Source organism: Podarcis bocagei, assembly GCF_964188305.1.
Source record: "Podarcis bocagei genome assembly, chromosome: 1".
Classification (NCBI taxonomy): Eukaryota; Metazoa; Chordata; class Lepidosauria; order Squamata; family Lacertidae; genus Podarcis; species Podarcis bocagei.
In genome coordinates, this window is record NC_138125.1 from 33,450,856 (window position 1) to 33,472,799 (window position 21,944).

General features: G+C 43.5%; 2 protein-coding genes across 2 annotated transcripts; one reads left to right on the forward strand and one right to left on the reverse strand.

The window, feature by feature from the left end:
• Positions 1-929: 929 nt before the first annotated feature.
• Positions 930-12,299, forward strand: TRAPPC6B (trafficking protein particle complex subunit 6B). The gene is made up of 6 exons (XM_081210604.1): positions 930-1,280; positions 4,635-4,702; positions 5,476-5,593; positions 6,533-6,616; positions 9,104-9,197; positions 11,993-12,299. The coding sequence occupies exons 1-6, from the start codon at positions 1,185-1,187 to the stop codon at positions 12,022-12,024; spliced, it is 492 nt and encodes a 163-aa protein (XP_081066730.1). The 5' UTR covers positions 930-1,184; the 3' UTR covers positions 12,025-12,299.
• A 2,186-nt stretch (positions 12,300-14,485) lies between these two features.
• GEMIN2 (gem nuclear organelle associated protein 2) lies at positions 14,486-21,027 on the reverse strand. The gene is made up of 10 exons (XM_081210248.1): positions 20,853-21,027; positions 19,625-19,709; positions 19,215-19,304; positions 18,795-18,854; positions 18,419-18,532; positions 17,960-18,004; positions 16,802-16,870; positions 16,320-16,430; positions 15,850-15,908; positions 14,486-14,944 (listed from the first exon to the last, which is right to left on the reverse strand). The coding sequence occupies exons 1-10, from the start codon at positions 20,972-20,974 to the stop codon at positions 14,905-14,907; spliced, it is 795 nt and encodes a 264-aa protein (XP_081066374.1). The 5' UTR covers positions 20,975-21,027; the 3' UTR covers positions 14,486-14,904.
• Between the last annotated feature and the right edge of the window lie 917 nt (positions 21,028-21,944).

Consider the following 21,944-nt stretch of genomic DNA (forward strand, 5'->3'; position numbering starts at 1 on the left):
GGCATCAAGACAAACTGACCAGCAGTCATTTCACTACAGTTCAAGTTCACCACTGTGGAAAGCCTAACATCCTTCTGTTACAGCAATAAAGCAAGACACACACAATATGGGGGGGGGGGAGAGACCAATAATTCAGGAACAGTAACATCTATTTCCACGAAGTCCATAACATATTATTGCTGACATCTTTCTAGTTTGAGAGACAATGAAGTGTGCCTCTGGGGTGAAGTCAAATCGCTGTGTTAGCAGCACCTAAGTAACCTCCCTGGGGCGCATGCCTGGGATGTATTGTGCAGATTTCCACCAACCGTGGCATCATGCACGAACAATAGCCTCAACATTTTTTTACTCCACTTTCCCAACCACTTACAGCATTGCATCATTTTAAAATAAAGCAAATTAAACTATCATAAGAAAAGCAATTACAGTTTTGGAAAAAGACTTTTTTTATAAAAACAACAACCACCTGGGAACAGAATGATAAAAGAAGCTACTATTTACGATTACGCTTAGAATTTGATCTTGCAAGCAATTCTATGTTGCCATTATTTTCTATTGATGTTGTTTTCAGTGCAAGCAACCTTCTAGGGTAATGGTGAGATTGAGAAATGAAAAGTAGCTCAATCTTATGGGATGAGCTGCTTTGAGGAAAAGGTAAGATATAAATCAAACAAACAGGATATATATACAATTTATTTACTTCACATTTATCCAAAACCCTTGGAACACCCTATTGCAAGCCAATAGCAATTTATTTATAATTCTTACAACAACTCGCTGAAGTAGGTTGAAGGTGAAAAGGCTGAATTTGAGCTAAGTTAATGTACAGCTGGGAATCCTGCAACGTGTTGTAAGTTTTTACTCTGCTAACTGTACGTTGGAATCTGGATCAATACTGAGTAGAACTCCATGACATCTTCAACGTAGCCGTGAGCCCGCCGCACCTTCGCTTCCAAACGGACAAGGGAGAGCAGCATCCCAGTGCCCGAGATCGCTCCCACAGGCGCCCGCAAACCACCGAGCGCCGAGGCGGGGACTCCCCGGAGCTCCGCCCCAGAAGCAGCTGCCGGTTGTTGCCTGGGCAGCTCCGCCTCTGGATTGAAGGAGGGACTCGGCTCGGCTCGGCCCCGGCGAAGAGCGGGTGGGCCTGGTCCTCGTTCCCTTCTGCCCGGGATCTTCCCGGCATGAACAAGTCGGAGATGGCGGACGAGGCGCTCTTCCTGCTGCTGCACAACGAGATGGTGTCCGGGCTGTACCGCGCCGCCGAGCAGGGCGATGGGGTGAGCGGGGGTTGCTCTGGCGGCTCCGGGGAGGGATCCCGGCGCTTCCCCTCGGAGGGAAGGGAGAGAGGCGGAGCTCGGGGGACGGCGCAGCCGGCGCTGTGGCCCGAGGAGGGTCCCTTTTTTATATTCCTTTTATTTAAACGAAGCTTCCCTAAATCCGGAATGCCTTCTCCTACCCAGAGCCTCCTAATGGAGTCTCTGGTTTCGAAATCTCTTCCCCTTAAAGCGCTGTGGTTGTTTGAAGGCCTGGCCAAGGGTTTCTGGCGTCTGAACAGATTAGTCCGTGTTCAGTATCCAGGTTTGGGGCTGGTTATGGGCGAGTCCAGTGATGAACATGAACAGACTGCTCGAGAGAAATGTGATAAGCATCACATACAGTATGTACCAAGTAAACTAGGGATGATCTAAATTAAAAATGTTTATTACATTCCCTTTGACCCACTAATACAGGGGTCAGCAAACTTTTTCAGCAGGGGGCCGGTCCACTGTCCCTCAGACCTTGTGGGGGGCTGGACTATATTTTGAAAAATAATAATAATGAACTAATTCCTATGCCCCACAAATAACCCAGAGATGCATTTTAAATAAAAGAACGCATTCTATTCATGTAAAAACACGCTGATTCCCGGATCACCCGCAGGCTGGATTTAGAAGGCGATTGGGCCGGATCCGGCCCCTGGGCCTTAGACCCATGCACTAATACAATGGGTTTCCCCCCCTGCAACAGCATGCTTTGTGTTTGCATATAACTTTTTAAAATGCTTCAGAAATTCCTATCATCTTTAGTGTAACGTGTCCTTAACTTTAGAAACAGCATAGGCGTTTTAAAATGGGCAGGATTAGGACGACACAACATTATCCATAATTCAGTTAGGACAGACTGTTTGAAATTAAATTAGTGTGTTTATTAAGCACATCTGGAGTCTGAATTCAGCAGTACTTGTAGTGGGATGAAACCCTAACTACTGCTTTTTTTATTCCACTTCAAGTACTTCAGATTATAAAATTACAAAGAGTGTCTCAAAGTGTATGTTTGTAGGACCCAGCTTATTTTTATGGTTGCAAGTTGTTTTAAATTGTTTTTCATATTGTGTTTTAATGCTGTAACCTGCCCCGAGACCTTAGAGTGAAGGGTGGGAAATAGATGAATGACTGACTAGGGGTTTCTGTAAGAATTCCTGCTCTATGATTGCAGTCATGGTGTTGTTGTCTTTCACATGACGGTATATGTTTTGACTCAGAATGGGAAGTGAAGGAAACAGGATGTTTGTGTTACTGTGTTTTTGAAGTTGGACTATTGTCCTTTGTTCTTTTTCTCTTTGCTGTCTGATGCTAGAGAGAGAGGATGCCATGTTGCAGTGCTCCATGTGTGTTTATATGTAAATAAAGTAGATTAGCCAAAATGCTGAGTTGCTGTGGTCTGTCGCGCAAGGTGCACGAACTCTGCAGATCCCTAAGTGTGCTGGTGTCGGTTGGCATCGGTCGCTGTGATGTTTGGGCTGAAAAAAGCTTATGAAGCTCCCGAACGATGGACCAGGAGGGAGGGAAGATGCCAGTCGGGCATGTGTCTCTGCCAGAGTCCTACTCGAGTGTAGGCTGAGCTCCTGACAGCCTCTGTTGCTTCAGACATCGGTCAGAAATTGGTCCTACTGCAATGCAAGGAACTTACTACTTTTCTGTTGGGGGCTGCACGGCTACTCATAGCCAGTTTGAAATTAGCCAGGCACATTTTGCACCTGGCTATCAAGTACTTGCGACCAAGTGAAGATCCACCACCTGGAGGTGCATGCCTGGGGATCCTCGGATCTTGCCTGTTTTCACATAACTATAACAACACATCCTGTAGAATTCTATCGGTTATATTTTATCTTCACAATTGGAATGAATTTCAGGAACCAAAATGCTTTTACTGTGCCGCCTGAGCAGGAGCAGGGAATAATGTTATAGTTTGTCATGGCTTGTCTTCACGAATGGTCTGTGTCACCATTAAGAAAAAGAGGTTGGAATAGGCCAATATATATCTGGAAGGTCCCTGGATCAAGCAACTTTTCTTATTTAAGTTCTCAAAGTTCTTAATCTAGCTCAAGCTAGTGATCTGAACTAGCCAGATAATCCATCACAGTCAGTCCATTATTGGGGGGGAAAAGACATTAGAGCCATCTTACCCCAAAATGGCAACTAAACATTAACTAATCAATTTTTGTGCTTAGCTTGTATACCTGAGTTCATAGCAAAGAATTGGAAAGAATGTATGGAGAATTGCTTTCTGTTACCCTTTTATAAGAGTTTCTAATGTATTCCAGTGACTGGCATCTGAGTTCACGAACAAGGGTATTATCATCTGTTCCAGAAGGGAAAGGAGAGGGAAACAGGGAAGCTTTTGTGTTACATTTTTTGCTGAAAATATATTTTATACATATACATATATACAAATACACACACACACATGCGCATATATATATATATATATATATATATATATATATATCGTGTATAAAACGATATCTAAAAAACCCAGGAACCACGCCTACTGGTTTCACTGTGGCCTTCTGATTGCAGCCTAACTAAACAAATTAGCTTTTGGTTTTGTTCAATTAGGATCCTCCGTTTGCATTTGGTGTACATTCTTAGTCACATAGCCTTGTGTATTTGTTTTACCAAACAATTCATTGTTTTCTAAGTTTTCATGCTATAATAAATATATTGACTCTCTTCCCTTCTAGTGGCAGACTACCAATAATAATCAAAATTTGGGGGTTGGGTTTTTGAACACAGGCACACACACACACACCCGCATTTACGCAGGGGTTATGTTCCGAGCGTGCATCAGTGAAATTGTGTATATTTGAAACGCCATAAAGCCTGCAAACACCCTACCCCTTTATGTGACTTTTTGTGATGTTTTCGGGTCACTTCTAGGTTCATCATGATGCGCACGTGCGTGGTTGCACACATATTGAATGCGCATAAATACAGGGTTGCCTGTAATTCCATTTCTGTCCCCAGGGGTTGACGTTAATGTGACTCTTTAATATATGATCTTTGGTATTCCAGTGCTTTGGAAAGACCTTTCTTCTATGATGTTAAAACAGGAGTGGGTAGATCTCAGGACTGCCAAACTGTTTATCAGGAGTTGAAAAGAGAAAAACAAATGTGTTTCTGTCTGTTGCTGCAAATTCACTATTCTAGGTATGTTGAGTGTCACAACCAACTGCCTTTTGATTACAGGCATGTGAAAAGTGTGGAAGAAGAAAGCTTAAAGTATAACTTTGAAATAGATTTGCATAAGTTATTGCGGTTTGTGGGGTGTTCTTTGTACACACACAAGATTGCCTTTATTATACCTTACAGGAAAATGGACGATGCATCTCAAAACTGGAAAATATGGGTTTTCGAGTAGGACAGGGATTAATAGAAAGGTGAGTGGCATGTTTAGCTTCTCTCTTGACCCATTATTTTCCTGCAGAGTTGCAAATATTCCAGCAGGTTTCCTGGTGTCCTTATATCATGTGTAAATTCAGTATATGTTGCTTTTAAAGATGCCCCACACAAACTTTAGTGGCTGCAACGTGATGGGAAAATCAAGGGAATTAAGTGGCGCTGCCTTGTACTAAGTGGAAGTGTTTTTTCTGCTTGTGTAAGACCTTTCTTGCACAATGTTAGCCGCTTTGAGACTCCTGAAGGGGAGTGAAAGGCGGGATATCAAATCCAAACTCTTCTTCTTCTTCTTCTTTCTTGTGCCAAGATTTGTAATAATTATTTGTAGTTGTAGTTTCAAGTCATAGTGGGGTGGAGGAATTTGTTTTATGGATTGACAACCTTTTTGTCTATATTGTTTCTGTTTTTAACTTATTGGGTTTTCAGTTTTTAATTTTTGGAAGTCACTTTGAAATTTTTGTGGGAAGCTAGCTCATAAATTGAATAAATCATTGGCAAAATTAGAAACTAGAAATCTGCCTTATGTCAGGTCAGATAACTTGTCCTTCTAGTCCAGTGTTGCGTACTCAGACTGGCAGTGACTTTTTGGGGCCTCAGGGCCATTCTCATCATTTTTTACTTAATCTGTTCTTTAAACTGCAGATGCCATGGACTGAAACTGGCACCTTTTATTCTGCTAATGACTTATGCCCCCTCAGTGCATCACGTGCATGCAGCTAATTAAATGCCACTACTTTTAATTGTTTTCTCTTAGGTTTACAAAAGATACTGCCAGATTCAAAGATGAACTGGATATAATGAAGTTTATCTGCAAAGATTTTTGGACTACTGTATTCAAAAAGCAAATTGATAACCTCAGGACCAACCATCAGGTACTGTAAGAAACTAAACTTGTAGAGTTGTCAGTCATGTTGCATATCAGTGCCAAGTGGGCGGGGAAGAAATTATACATAATTGTACATTATTGACATTCAAATACGTTAATATAAATTTGGATTCTGTCTGGAATTAAAACAATTGGGATCTAGTATACCTCAGCTCTGTCAGCACAATTGCACAACGAAGCATTTGCTTGGATTGTACTACAGATGGGGCTGTATGATTATAAATAAGGTCTTCGTATGTAGAAAGCAGTAAAAAGGTGAACAATTGACACACCTTATTGACACTCTAGTTTTCTTTCTGCAGGGTATTTTCATATGTGAGAATATTCAAATGGTATTTTTCCACTTGCAGTTTAAAATAAGCAAGGGATGCATCACATTTTGTTCTGATTCTAATTAGGTTCTTATTTCAGAATAATTTTGCTAGGATCATATGCCAGCCACCTTGTGCTGTAAAGAGAATTCCATAAGGGTAACGTGTGTAGCTAAACAATACAGATTTATTCTATGGTGTTTCTTCCATTTTGTTTTTGCTGTTTTTATTGTTGTTAATATTGTACACTGTCTTGGGAAGATTTTATCTTGAAAGGCAGGATTTGAAAGGATGAATGAATGATTAACATGCATACGTAATAAAACAATCTAGCTAGTAACCATATTTGCACAGAAGTTAACTTCCTGGGGAGAAAGATGTTTGCCATTAACCTAGCCTTTCTTTCAAAGTGACTAGCTGGGATGATTGCAGTTTAATTGACCAGACTGCATTTGGTAGGAAAATAAAGTATACTGCATGCATTTGCACGTACTCTGTAACTAGCTTTTTCGATGAAAATTACCTAGCGGGGTTACAACATTAATAAATGATTCTTGCATGAATAACCAAGGAAAAGGCAGGATATAACTATAACTGTTATTCATGTTTTGCAGGGCATCTATGTACTACAGGATAACAAGTTCCGTCTCCTGACTCAGATGTCTGCTGGAAAACAGTATTTGGAGCACGCTCCTAAGGCTTGTATAATTAACTATATCTTACGTAGTTCATAAGAGCACCTTCAAAACCAAATTTCTTCATGGAGTTGCAATACAGTGGTACCTTGGGATGCGAACGGGATCCATTCCGGAGCCCCGTTCGCATCCTGAATAGAATGTAAGACACGTATGCGCGGGTCATGTTTCGCTGCTTCAGCGCATGCATGTGATGTCATTTTGACCGTCTGTGCATGCGCGAGCGGCGAAACCTGGAATTAATGTGCTCCGTTACTTCCGGGTCGCCACGGAGCACAACCCGAAAATACTTATCTTGAAGCATATTTATCCCGAGGTATGACTGTATATTCCTTACATGTATGGAGCAGGGGAGAGCAGCAGGAGTGGTCTTGCAATTGTGTTATCTTCTCCATGCACTTGATGTTCACAGTTACTTTATATTGTCATATATTTATTCTGTGTTAATATGAATTTTTGCAAGTTTGACAGATAAACGTTGGAGGGGAAGCAAACTCTTTTATAGCAGTATTCTATCAGTTGATTGCATTCTAGCTGTCAGATCCACATGTGCACATGCTAGTATTAAAGAAGTATCCTCGAGATAGATAGATAGATAGATAGATAGATAGATAGATAGATCACATATTACTGTGGGCCCTCTTTCCCCACTTCCTGCATGGAAGTGTCTTTAAGCTGCTCTCGACATGGTTAACACACTGCTTAAATAATGAAATTCATACCTTGGAGGGTTGATCTTTTTTTTTTTCACTGAAGGGAGAGCCAAGTGCCAATAATTAATTAATTAATTTTTGTTATTTATACCCCAGTCATCTGGTTGGCTTTCCCCGGCCACTCTGGGTGGCTGACAACACACAAAAATATTGTAAAACATTAGATATTTCCTGATACAGGGTTGCCTTCAGATGCTTCCATGACATTTTGCCCTTTCTACCAGCTACAACTAGCGCACCAGTTGCACCCCTTCCTAGACGAAGAGACTGGCCACAGTTATCCATGTTCTGGGGAAACCCAGCCAGATGGGCGGGGTATAAATACCGTATTTTTCGCCCTATAGGACACACTTTTTCCCCTCCAAAAATGAAGGGGAAATGTGTGTGCGTCTTATGGGGCGAATGCAGGCTTTCGCTGAAGCCTGGAGAGCAAGAGGGGTCGGTGCGCACCGACCCCTCTTGCTCTCCAGGCTTCAGGAGAGGCCCGTCGCCAGCCCCGCAAACTCGGGGGACAGCGGGAGAGGCGCAGCGCGCCTTTCCCGCTGTCCCCCGACTTGGCTAGAAGGCTGGCGGGGGGGGAGAAGCCTGCTCCTCCCCGTCGCCAGCCCCGCAAACTCGGGGGACAGCGGGAGAGGCACAGCGCGCCTTTCCCTCTGTACCCTGACTTGGTTAGAAGGCTGGTGGGGGGGAGAAGCCTGCTCCTCCCCGTCGCCAGCCCCGCAAACTCGGGGGACAGCGGGAGAGGCGCAGCGCGCCTTTCGCGCTGTCCCCCGACTTGGCTAGAAGGCTGGCGGAGGGCTTTCCCCTCCTCCAGCCCCGCAAGCTCCCAGAGCGATGCCAAAGCTGCCAAAGCCCGAGCTTCCCCAGCCCCGCGCCTGGGGGGGGGGAATAAATTTTTTTCCTTTATTTCCCCCCCCCCAAAAAAAAATCTAGGTGCGTCCTATGGGCCGGTGCGTCCTATAGGGTGAAAAATACGGTAATAATAAATAATAAATTATTATTAAGTTATTATAACCTCCAGAATAGATGATTGTATTGCATAAAGAGGCCTCCTCTTTGAAAACAGCGTTGAACATTAAATTCCTCGGCACAAGTTTAAAGAACTTTCAACAGTGTAATGTGAGAACTACCGTATTTTTCGCTCTATAGGACGCACTTTTTCCCCTCCAAAAATGAAGGGGAAATCTGGGTGCGTCCTATGGGGCGAATGCAGGCTTTTGCTGAAGCTTGGAGAGCGAGAGGGGTCGGTGCGCACCGACCCCTCTCGCTCTCCAGGCTTCAGGAACACATCCGCAGCCTAGGTAGCCCTACGGGAGGTCCGGCAGGGATGTCTAGGCTGCGGATAGCAGCCTGCCGCCCGGCGGGCGGAGCGCCCTGAAGCAGAGCGCCCCCCTCGCCAGGCAGACATCCGCAGCGTGGGGAGCCTTGCCGGACTTCCCGGCAAGGCTCCCCACGCTGCGGATAGCAGCCTGCTGGTCCTGCAGGGGGGCGCCCTGATGCAGAGCGCCCCTCGCGCGGGGCAGACATCGGCCAGCCCCACAAGCTCGGGGGACAGCAGGGAGGCGCAGCGCCGCCATCCCGCTGTTCCTCGACCTGGTTCTGTTTCCCCGACCTGCTTTTGGGGGGGAAATAAAGGGAATTTCCCCCCCTTTATTTCCCCCTCAAAAAACTAGGTGCGTCCTATGGGACGGAGTGTCCTATGGGGTGAAAAATACGGTATATAAATTATCAGAATGTCGTTTTGTTTGACTTAATGTATGGGTCTTTCCCACCACAGTACTTGGCATTTACTTGTGGATTAATTAGAGGCGCTTTATCAAACTTGGGAATAAAGAGCATCGTGACCGCCGAGGTTTCAACAATGCCTGCATGTAAGTACTCTTCTTCTTGGTGAAGTATGTGTGCCAATTGTCTCTGCCGCTTAATATAAAGTTGGTGAGACAAATGACCGATTTTCAGGGACGCGGACTTAGAAAAAATATTGGGGGGGGGGCCGGGAAAGCTCATGAATAATAAATAAGCTCATGAATATGCAAATAAAGTGGCTCCGGCCCTAAATAGGGCAAGCCACGCCCCCCAGCCAGCCGATTGGCTGGCTGGGAGGTGTGGCCAGTCGGGATTCCCCTGTTCTCGCGGGATTTCCAGCCGGGGCTCTCCGATTAGGGCGCGCGGCTGGCTGGCTGGCGAAGGAGGAGGCGGGGGACGGCGGCGGCGCTCTGCTGGAAGGGCGCCCGCCTGAGATTATTGGGGGGGCTGAGCCCCCCAAAAAAATTTTTTGAGGGGGCTCGAGCCCCCTCAAGCCCCATGGAGTCGGCGCCTATGCCGATTTTAGCAAAATTGAGATGGTTGCTCTTAAAATAGCTTGTTGTAGCCAAGCTATTTTGCAGTCTGTGGTGGAGGACACGATGGGACTTCCCATCGCTCCCAATTCATTCCAGGAACGCAGCTGGTACTGTTTCCCCCCCTGCTGCATCTGTGAGCAGCAGCCTAGTATCGAATAGGGAGGGTAGGACACAGGGCAAACACAAACCCCGCCTTCTACACCTCACTGTTGCCCCCTGCCCACCAGCATCTGATAAAGCCAGCCTTGGGTATAGGTTGCAAAAACGTATAGGTGACTTACTGTATATACTCGAGTATAAGCCGACCCGAATATAAGCTGAGGCACCTAATTTTAGAACAAAAAACGGGGGAAACTTATTGACTCGAGTATAAGCTGGTTCACCACACCACAAACCTGGTGGTGGCGGCAGTGGCGGCGGAAGAACGAGCAGCCCGAAAGGGCTGCTTTTGGGCTGCTCGTTCCTCCTCCTCCAGTGGCAAAGGCAGTGGAGGAGGAAGGAGCAGCCTGAACGTTTAGGGCTGCTGGTTCCTCCACCGCCGCCGCTGACAGTGGCAAAAGTGGAGGAGGAGGAACGAGACGCTCAAAAGGGCTCCTTTCGGGCCACTCGTCCCGCTGCCGCCTCACTTGAGTATAAGCCAGGGCGGCTTTTCCAGCATAAAAAATGTGTTGAAAAAATCGGCTTATACTTGAGTATATACGGTAAGTAGGGGGAAATGTGTTGGGTGGTGGGTTAGCTGTCTTACGAATTTCTAGTTAGAGACCTGCATGCCTAACTGGATACAGACTTTGCTCTAGATACATGGGGTTTTTCAAGCCCTAACACACAGATGCCACACTAAATTGCTTGATTTTCCCCTCTCTGTGTCAAGCCAAGCCAAGTGTGGCTGCAGTTCTGGAAATACAAGAGTGGCTGAAGAGAGTCAGAAAAGGCCTTGAATCCATCGGATCCCAAGCCATCTCATTCTTCCAACAAGGGAGCAATATTATATAAATTACATGGATCTATGGTGGAGTTATTTTACCTCATGTTTATTTATTTATTTATTTATTTTTGAAGAAGCAAAATGGAGGAAAGGCAAAAAGCCACCCTGGTCAGCATGAGCCCAGCAAGACTTTAGGAAGTGGCAGTACTGTAGGATTTCTCTGTAAGACTGTAATTCTAAATCCACTTACAGGGGAGCGAACCCCATTGAACACAGTGGGATTTACTTCTGAGGAAACCTGCATAGGATTTTGGCGTTGTATCTTCAGACATGTCTGAAATAAATGGTGGTAGTAACTTTTAGCTAGCTACTCAAACGGAGACCCAGGGTGAAACTTGGATTTCAGTTCTGTACCTACTTAAGTGGGAGTAAGGCTTACAGAACTGAATAGGACATCTGACTAGAAACCTGATTGCACTGGTAAATGGTAATTGGTTTTTTAAAATATGTCAAAACTACCTCCTAATACAGAAAGTTAGAGAGATTTTTGTTAAATCTAGCTAACAATCAGGGTAGGGAACTGGATCCAGCCAGGGGGCTGAATCTCGATTTTCGCCACAAACCTACAGTTAACTTCCGACAGGCTGGCAGATGGTTACCCACCTGTCAGTCACCTGATGTCACCATGGCATCAGATGGAGCATTTTGCTTTGCCTGCATGGTTTGAAGTCAAACCATACAGGTGAAGGAAGTATTTCCTTGACAGTACTGCTCAGCTGTTCTGCACTTACAGCTAGCTCTGTTTTGGGATCGGCTGCATTGGTGCTGACAGGAAGCCTCCTTGTCAAAGAACAATTGGGAGCACACAATTGGGACCCCCCCTCCCAATGCTTAATTTGTCTTGTGGACCAGAGGTTCCACACCCTTGACTTACTGCTATTGGAGGCTATACAGTGGTGCCCCGCAAGACGAATGCCTCGCAAGATGAAAAACTCGCTAGACGAAAGGGTTTTGCGGTTTTTGAGCTGCTTCGCAAGACGAATTTCCCTATGGGCTTGCTTCGCAAGACGAAAACGTCTTGCGTTTTTTGCAAGTTTGTTTCCTTTTTCTTAACACCATTAATACAGTTGTGACTTGACTTCGAGGAGCAACTCATAGAACGCGGTGTGGTAGCCTTTTTTGAGGTTTTTGGTGATTTTTGAAGCTTTTCCAAAACTTTTCCGACACCGTGCCTCGCAAGACGAAAAATTTGCTAGACGAAAAAACTCGCGGAACGAATTAATTTCGTCTTGCGAGGCACCACTGTAATAAAGTACATGTACCCATACCGCTTTTAACTACAGGAAGAGTTGTTTCTCCTTGGTAAGATGGATGTTATGATAATTTTCTTTCTTTACAGGCAAATTTCAGGTGATGATACAGAAGATATAGCACATGTACAGAACCAGCTTCCTGCCTTGTAAAATGACAAATAAAATGTATATTTTATTTATATCTGTAGTTTATTGAAGCTGTCCTATATTGTATAAAATGCCATATAGTTTAAAACACAAATTTTCAAGTATGACCAATAGCCAGTGTCTGCTGTATATCTTGCTTTTTTTTTCTTTTTTGGTAGTCGCTAAGTTACTGTGTGTTTCAAGGAAGATGAAGCTTACAAGTTTGTAAAGATGGAATGAAAACCTTGATTAAATTTCAAGCTCTAATATCTGGTTAGTTTTGCCGTACTTGGATATAACAATGCAAAATTTGTTCCAAGCGTTGATCTAGAGATGGGTTTGACAAGATCTGTGCATATATATGAGGCACTCAGCTATTCTCTGAACTGGAGCTATAATGTCTAATTGATTAATTAGAATGATTAATTAGAAGAAGAAGAAGAAGAGTTTGGATTTGATATCCCGCCTTTCACTCCCCTTCAGGAGTCTCAAAGCGGCTAACAATCTCCTTTCCCTTCCTCCCCCACAACAAACACTCTGTGAGGTGAGTGGGGCTGAGAGACTTCAAAGAAGTGTGACTGGCCCAAGGTCACCCAGCAGCTGCATGTGGAGGAGCGGAGACGCGAACCCGGTTCCCCAGATTATGGGATTACTGCTCTTAACCACTACACCACACTGGCTCTCTAGATGACACTTTTAAATTTGTTTTTAATGCAAATACTTCTAAAAACTGCAGATGACGAGGCCAGTCTTTGAAAGGCGTTCTTTTATATTTTTATAGGAGGGACTGCCTTTACGATAAAGACACGTGTTAAAACAGGCCTAAACTAAAAGCAAAAATTGCAACCAGACAAAATTAGTCATGGTTTAGTCCCATCAGATTCATTAGGACAAGTTAGCCATGCCTAACAAGTCCCATCAAGACTAAGCATGACTACCTGAAGTCTGAAACTCTGAATCCAACCCTTTGCATGATCAAAACATTTTTTCCCCATCTGCAATTTTAAATTAATAGCTTAATGGGTGAACTCATGATTAAATGACTGAAATACCTTAGTCAGGTTGTATCCCTCATTTAACCGGCTTCCCCCTTCACAGCTTTTGAGATATTAAAGAAATATTGTTTTATGGAACGGGGTTGAACCAGAAGATGGTCTTCAGGCTCCCTACCAGCTCTAGAATTCTATGGTTCTGACTTCATTGTGTGCCTGCAAACACATACATATATTATATATGCTATACTTGTTGGTTGGAATAAATTTAAGGTATTGAAAGTTCTAGATCCTACCTTTCCAAGTTCGCTCACCAAACAAACAAATAACATGATCAAAATACGTAAGTGAACAGGCCAAAACCAAGAATAATTAGCTAAGCGAATTTAAATGCCTACCTAAACAAAAAGGGTTTAAGTCCAGATCCTGGCCTCTCTCATGTTGCCCCAAGTGTATCTTGGATTAAAGGTGTGTTGAAACATGCAAGGGGAGCCGCCCCCCATGACCTCATGTGACCCACAAAAGTTGTCCAGGTGGGAATGGATTATATTGAAAGGGTTCCGTACTCCTCTTATGGCTTTAAAGGTGGTGATCAGCACTTGGAATTCAGCCTGGAAATGTATGTTCTCAAGGCCCAGCCCTGCTTAGCACTCTCCCTGCAACATTTTGCACTGGCTGAATTTCCAGATGCTTTCAAAGGCATGCCCAGGTAGAGCACATTACTGTACTTCAGTCTTGTGCTAAGTGAAATATGTGGCACCATGTTGGTTACTGCTGATCTGTGTGTTAGCTGTATGAGGAAAGGTCTTGAAGCACTTCTGAATGAGTTGCAGTAATTGCTTTCAAGGATAGAAAGGCATGAATAACAACAGCTAGGTATGAAGAGGAAGGCAAATGTCTAATGAACTTTCCACCAAATAAAATCTTGCTCAGCCTCTGGCTTCATAGGCAGTGACAGGCACACATCAAGTTTGGAAAAAGAAAATAAAAGTAGAATATATCTAAGCTAAATCTCTGCATAGAATTTTTTTTTATACTATTCCTAGTATAGAAGGGGGATTCTGCTTGTGGGAAGCAGTGTTGGGGAATGATCAATGTCAGTTAACTTGCATCTACTAAAGCTGCTACATCCATTTTATGAACTAAATTTGACTATTTTAAGATGATGAAGAAGAGGAGTTTGGATTTGATATCCTGCTTTATCACTACCCTAAGGAGTCTGAAAACGGCTAACATTCTCCTTTCCCTTCCTCCCCCACAACAAACACTCTGTGAGGTGAGTGGGGCTGAGAGACTTCAGAGAAGTGTGACTAGCCCAAGGTCACCCAGCAGCTGCATGTGGAGGAGCGGAGATGCGAACCCGGTTCACCAGATTACGAGTCCACCGCTCTTAACCACTACACCACACTGGCTCCTAAAGCACTGTAAAGAGCCAATACCAATACACTCACAAATGAAAACTCTTTTGAATAACTTTATTTATAAAAACATAGTATTATAAAAACTTTACAGTAGCCAGATTCAGTCCTGCAGGGTTTTCAATGACAGAATCAGTCTTGTTCCGTTGTGTAGCTTGAATGAGGAGTTTGGTATATGAACTGCAATCACACACTAGCTGCAGGCAAATGGATCCTTCAGAAAGTGTTTAGGCACTGTGTTGGTGACCTTTTCCGAGCTGAGTTTTCCGGCCACACTTGCTAAAAAGACATTCCAACTATTCATTTTCTACAGAACTCCCCCCCTACTCAGGGAGATCACACCGGAAGATGGGATATCTCTGCTGTTCGCCACACTTGTCACAGAGGAGCTAGCTAATAACACTGGCTTGCATAGTGCCTTAGAAACAATGGCATCCCATGCTTTTATGCTTTCCAGACTTGTCAGGAGGCTTCATCAGCCAGATCATGCTGGTCAAAATACCTATTGGGGGAAAAGAATCCATAAAAGTTATACAAGTCGCTAAGGAAAGCCTAGACAAAAACTTAAAATGTCAAAGAAACATAACACATACACTTGGGTATCTCAGACTCCTTCAACTGAACACAGATGTACTAAATGAATGCAAAAACTATACCAATTTCAGTTGTTTCTTCAAGAACAGGCCGGGGTGGAAGGTGGCTCAGCTTTTCTTAAGGTTAATAATCCTGTGCATTTGTAGCCCCTGCTGGCATGCAGCCCCACAAACGATTACCTCCAAGGGAATGTGGGTCTCAACAAGGTTCCTTAGCTCTGATTCATAACAACAAGGAGGTTCCAAACAGGTTTTGCCTTGGTAGTGAATAAACTGCTTCAAGCTAAAACAACTTGAAAGAATCCTATAAAAGGTGAGAGTTATTTAATTCTGTTGTGATATTCATTCCCTCTGCCCCTACTTTGCAATACACTTTTGATAAGGAATCAGAACCTATTGATCCCGGATGAATAAGGAGGCACCCTCAAGCAATTCTGAGGAGAAGTGACGAGAGGGAGGGGGAAATGAGGAGCAGACAAATTATAGCCTTTATGAAAAACAGTATGTGGTTCTTGTGGTCAGGGCATATTATAAGCCACCCAGAAGCCTCATCACGCTGGATTATAGGGCTAGTGATGGCTGAACTTTGCCCCCTAAATCTGCATAAAGAAACTGAAACGGCCTAGAAGGCCACAAAACTACAGGACTTAAAAATCCAAAGCTTCTGTCAGAGCATTGAGTGACTCAAGCTTACAATCCTTAAATAGCCTTATACAGAATAACAATTCAGCTCTTTCTCCTTTAGGGCTGCAAATCTGGCCCAGTGGCTTGCAGCTTTGAACCTGCTCTTAATAGTTATGCAACTATGCCATACCTGCCAACTAAACAAATTAACAAGTTCAGAGCAGACACTTTTTCATCATTCTTGTTTTCCTGCAACAGAAGAAAAATGAAGTTAATGTAGTATGTTACAGCAAATGTCAACAATTCCAAACAGATTTGTGACTCAAAACACACTGCACTGAATGTGACCGTAATTTCTTATGTTATCAGCATTTGCTGTTATGCTTCTGAAAACAGGTGATTCACTAAATTCAGGCATTCACTAAATTAATTCAGAACTGTCAGCATTTTGAACACTCACTGTACCACCTACTACCCCAAATTCTCTTTTCTGCCATACTTTGAATTGTCATTTTCAGAATATATAAAGAAACAAAATGTAAAAAACACACATTTCATACAACCCAGATGATTACAGTAAAAGGAAACTATGAGCAATCAGCATAGATTATAAATTCCACTATTACTTTTCTGCCACAATAATTTGTTGATTCAGCTTACTTCTATGACTCTCACTTCAGAGCATCGTCTGGCCAACTGCCGAATGAGGGAGTGAGCCTCTGGCAACAAGGGTTTTTCAAGACAGGCCAATAGCGCATAAAGCCATCTGCCCTAGAGAAATTCAACAAAAGTTGCAACAAGAATTTAACACTTAAGTAAAATAGTTATTGCCTTGTTTTATCAAAATACACCTTGATCTAAGGATTACCACTGTGAAAGATCCATAGCAACCCAGTCACCATAAAATAGATACATGAGGTTTTCTCAAGCCAAATTTAGCTTTCAGGAGCTTCCTGCAGCCAATCAGAAGCCACGTTTTGGTTTCCGAATGTTTTGGAAGTCGGACGGACTTCTGGAACGGATTCCATTAGACTTCCAAGGTACGACTGTACTATTTTTCTTTAGCCTAACTTCCCAGATTGCCTTCTTTGACTTCAAAAAAAAACCAAAAACACAAAAACAAAAACAAAAACGCAAGTTACCAGTTCTGGAGTAAATTCCTTCTCTGCAAGCCAGTTTGTCAGGTACTCCAAGACACTGGTTACTGTTGCCTTTTAAGAACAAGAGAAGCAGTTATGAAGAAGGGTTTTCTGCAGCTAGTGTTTCCATATAGCCCTTGCGTTATTAGAAAAGATGTAACAGCTATATTAGATATTTTATACCACGTGCAGGGAATCTGTGGCCCTCCCAAGTTGTGGGTGGATTCCAGCTCCCATAAGCGCCAACCAGCATGGAGAGCCGCAGGTTCCTAACTGCCTTACACAAATGCTAAGGATAATCAAGGAAGCAAATGGCTAAATGGACCATAATAAACCTGTTTTGAATACACGTGCAAAGCCACCCTGCAGTGACAACACATGTTCGTAACGTCTGCTGCTATAAAATAACCTCTAGCCCAGGTTTTCCCAAACTTGGGTCTCCAGCTGTTTTTGGACTACAACTCCCATCATCCCTAGCTAGCAGGACCAGTGGTCAAGGATGATGGAAACTGTAGTCCAAAAAAGAGCTGGAAACCAAAGTTTGGAAAACCCTGTGTCTAGCCCACAGGCCTCATTAGGCCCACCAGCCTTCAGAGGTTGGCATTCTTCTTCTGCAGCCAAAATAGGTGCTTCTTGAATTTGAAATAAGGTGCTTTCTCCCACCACCCTGCAGAGGCACTGAAAAAGGTGCCAAATTTAAAAAGGGCAGAACTCAAGTTTGGCCTGCAAAGGAAGTGTCTTCGTTTGCAGCCACGGCTTAAACTTTCAACCACCTGATACCATATGACATCAAGTGACTTGACAGGTGAGTGAGTGGCCCCATCATCTATCAAAGTGTCCTGCAGAAGGCTAGCCACTTCTGGATCTAGCCCTCTAGTGTAGATCCAATTCCCCATCCCTGCTGAACAGTCTTATCATAAACATTTATATTTCACTGGCATATCCAATTTGAAAATCAGGTTGCTGTCTGTGACAAATATTCCTACAAACTTTCCTACAAATTTTTGTTAAATCATAACTAGCAAACTCTAGTTCAGAGCTGGATGCAACTTCCACAAGCAATATGTATGATGGTAGGATGTCTATGAGTAAGTGGACAGTACAAATCTAAAGAATTCACTGGTTTCAGCCATATTTGTAGAGTAAAAGAAATAGAATTACCTGATTCATTCTGCTAACAATACTCAGCAATGGAGGAAAGCCAATCTAGAAGAGAAAAAAACTCCATTAGAATATATAGAATTTTTGTAGGATACAGATGTATTTGATGGAAATCAGAATTTAGTACACAAACAGCAGCACTTTGCTGCCAATGGGCAGGACACCCCCTTCATTTGTGCCTCCTCTCCAAATCTGTTCCAGAGGGTCCCCAAAACCCCAGAGCAGATTTTGTAGGTGCAGGACAAGGCTGTACAAAGGAGGAGAGGAAGGAGAAGTCACATTGTATCAGTGGAAGGTATCTCTGTGGTGGACAGTCAAAGTGGGTTATCACCCAATTTAAAAAAAACCAAAACATCTTTATTTAATGGGAGTGCCATATGCACATAAAAACATACCTAGGAACTCTGAACAAGGATGTACAATAAATATTCAGCACTTTTGTCCAAAGTTAATACGCACTTGTACATAATCAATTCCTTGATCTTCATCTCTGGATACTTCAACAGCTGTGTCTAAATAGGATTTTTCACCTAGACAAAACCTTTTCCAGCCTTCTTCATCCTCCACTCTGGGCTAAAGAATGCAAAAAGGCAAATTACTTTTCTTATTTAAATGTTGTGGGGTGTTTTTTTCCCATTAGGTTAGAGAAAATTCTACCCTCAAAAAAGTCAATCCTGTATTTTCACTTTGTAACACAGTTACCACAACAACAACACTTGGAGCCATAATGTGACCCAAGAACAAAATTTTTTAAAAGGCATTCATAAGGGGCTGAATTGGAGTATTATGGAACAAACAGTTTGACAACACAGTTAATATGTTATATTCAACTTACGATTGCTACATTACTGTCCAAATGTTGCGACTTCCAATGATTCCTGTGCTTGTTCACACTCTGAAAGAGTTATAATTAAAATCTAATGACTACAGCATTCATCAGTTAAAAAGACCTCAACAGAATTAAATCTTATTTCAAAAGGAAAAAGAGTGAGATGAGTAGCAGGCTGAATTTTGTTGTTTTTGATAAGGATTATAACATTATACAAATCAACACAATGTGATCCTTTCTATTTAAAAAAACCTCTTGAAAGTTAGTTGATCTGAGAGCATGTTTAATATTGGGAGGCCAATTCTTCAGAATGCAAATCTTTGGGAGTTCTCTCAGGCTGGCAAGAAGATTCAGGCAGTGTGTTAGAATATACCAGGAAAAACAACATATTGGATCACTGGCTTGGTGTGTGTAATCATTACTTACCTGGCGAATGGCTGAAAAGTGTGCCACTTGTTGCTGTTGCCATTTCAGAGTTGGAGAATACCCTTCAGGGGCAGGTTGGCATCCTGAAAGCTAACAAAGGAAAGAATGAATATGGCTTTGTTAAGAATTTAGCATAATTACATTTTAAGGTAGGACCATGTTGTTGCAATTTCAAGTCCTGTTCTGAAAGAACACCAGCCACATGGCTAGTACAAGGTGTTCAATTTTGTGACTGGAAAACCCTCGAAAGCCTTGGCAGTTTACGTGGATGGTGTCTACTTTTGCAAAACAAACCTTGAAACTGCAATGGCATGGCACATTCTTAAAACAAGAGAACAATCAGACTCAAGTGCTTCCAACTTTATTATTTTATCTCAAGAAGTTTATGGATGCAGTTCTTCAAAACTTACTGAAATATTCGCAGTCTGCTTCTTTTTCAATTTCTTGGGGTCTATCTGGGCCACAACAACATCAGGGCATTTTGCAGCTTCAATCCTACAAAACAAAAATGGCGCCTAATATTTGGAGTGCCTTCTGATTTCCCTGTAAATTTACCATGTAAAACGAGGTTTTCTATATGCCACACACTGAAATACTTAAGGAAATTGTCACAATCTAACCCACCCTTTGCCCTTAACTGGGCTTCATTGAGAATATTGATTTTTAATGAGAATGTTTTATTTTTAGGCTTTTTTGATCAGTCAAAAGAACAGGCTGTGATATAAAACTATTAATCCAGAACATAACATAGAAGGGCAGCAGAAATGTTATCCATGTGCTTCACAAACTACAGCTGAAAACTGCATTTCTATTAAAAAAAATAAGTGTTGTGTTTTTGTCTTATGTTACAATATTTGGCTATGTATTCTTTCAATTTCTTCTTGTTGGCTGACCATTTTTTGGTTAACGCTCAATGTGTTTTACAAGTTAAATCTTTGCAGTCAGAAGTAAGGCCCAATGTTTTCAACAGAGCTTACTCCCAGGTAACAACACTTCAGTCATGTCACACAGCTGATCAGGAAAGTGAGCACTGATCTCCCCAAATTCCAACATGTGAACATCGCCTGTTGTCATCTCCATAGTCTGCCCCTGTCAGCTGATCCTAACCAACTGGGTATAGCAGTATGTACTGATACTCTTTGGTGTGTGTGTGTATCAAAAATCTGCCTGAATTTTTGGGCTCGTGTTAGTGCACGTGGCTATGGCGGCTGTCACGATGTGTTCCTGTACTTCAAAATTTAAGACGACAAAACTGTTTTGTTTCATAAGATGGGATGGGGAAGAAAGAAAAGGAAAAAGAAATGTGCTAAAAAATAAAAATAGTGGCTTACAGCCAGCCCCTGGGAAGTAAATGACCCGATCCCGACAGAACTGCACACACATCTGGCCATCAAAAGAAGCACTTGCCCCGATCAGCTCTATGCAAACTGCAAGCACGCTGGAAGCAGCAGCAGCAGCAGCCGTGCCCAGGTGTGCATGAGGGTCCACTTGAGAAACATTATTGGCCTCTCTGTTCCCCCGAAGGGGCTGGCAGGCGATCCCAGCCCGCTCCCTCTGCCCCCCGGAGCAGCCCCGCTCCCCACCCCGACCTACCAAGGGGGCGCCCACAGACACCCGGCCAGGCCGCCGCCCACTTACTGGACCCGCTTTAAATATTCCTGGGGTGTTCTGGGGGGCACGGTGGGGTCGAAGTCCTCCGAGAGGTCGCAGTCCTGCACAGGCAGCAGCCGCGGCATCAACTCCTCCGCCGCCGACTCCATCTCTCAGCCTCCGGGAGCCGTCTTTCGCCAGAGCCCGCAAAGCGCAGGCGCGGCAAACAGCGACGCTCGCGACGACCGAGAAGCGGGCCTAGCGCGCACGCGCAAACCGCGGCTTCGAGAGTTCAGCGGGCAGGCGCAGAGGCGCATGCGCAGGGATTGAGTGGCCGCGTTCCACAAAGAGCAAACGTTCAAAAACATTACCAGTGAATTAAAAGAAACAAGTTAGCAAACAGAACAAATTCAACATCGAAACAAAATAGCCCTAGGTTTAAGTATTTAAATACAAAGGAAAACAAGAGTTAACTGACAATAAAGTTTCTGGTTCTGGTCTTCCTGCACTCCAAGGAGCCTGGCTTAAATACAGTTCAGAGGGAAGCCAGATGACATGCAGCCTGGCTCCCATAGCCTTACTCCAGAGGAGGCTGGTAGCAAGAGAAGAGACATGTTGGGGAGCAACTTCCAGCCTCCTGGAAGTACTAACTTGCTGGTGCAGGTCTTATGGCCTGTCCTGAGCCCCCCTCCAAAATAAAAGACAAAATAAACGACGGAGCTTTCCCTTTATTCAAGCATAGGATGCACTTGATAGAAACAAGAGCACACAATTTTTGCTTAAAATTCTCTACAGAAACCTTGCATTCAAGGCAACAGATGTCAAGCAGAAGACAGCCATGATAGCTTGCAGTCACTATTTTTCATGTCAACATGTGGGATTTAAACGCTATGGAGCATTGACCATGGACCTGAGATTTTATTTGTTTAATTGGGAGATAAAAAGGTAAAGGTAAAGGGACCCCTGACCATTAGGGGTCCAGTCGTGACAGACACTGGGGTTGCGGCGCTCATCTCACTTTCTTGGCCGAGGAGCCGGCGTACAGCTTCCGGGTCATGTAGCCAGCATGACTAAGCCGCTTCTGGCGAACCAGAGCAGCACACGGAAATGGAAATGCCGTTTACCTTTCTGCCAGAGCCG

Coding starts and splice junctions, on each gene's coding strand:
- GEMIN2 (XM_081210248.1), bottom strand. CDS start 20,974: ATGGAGTCGGCGGCGGAGGAGTTGATGCCGCGGCTGCTGCCTGTGCAG. Junction 18,533..18,794: donor TGGACAGTAATGTAGCAATC/GTAAGTTGAATA, acceptor TGCATTCTTTAG/CCCAGAGTGGAGGATGAAGA. Junction 16,871..17,959: donor TTGTTAGCAGAATGAATCAG/GTAATTCTATTT, acceptor TGTTCTTAAAAG/GCAACAGTAACCAGTGTCTT.
- TRAPPC6B (XM_081210604.1), top strand. CDS start 1,185: ATGAACAAGTCGGAGATGGCGGACGAGGCGCTCTTCCTGCTGCTGCAC. Junction 1,281..4,634: donor CCGCCGAGCAGGGCGATGGG/GTGAGCGGGGGT, acceptor TATACCTTACAG/GAAAATGGACGATGCATCTC. Junction 4,703..5,475: donor GGACAGGGATTAATAGAAAG/GTGAGTGGCATG, acceptor GTTTTCTCTTAG/GTTTACAAAAGATACTGCCA.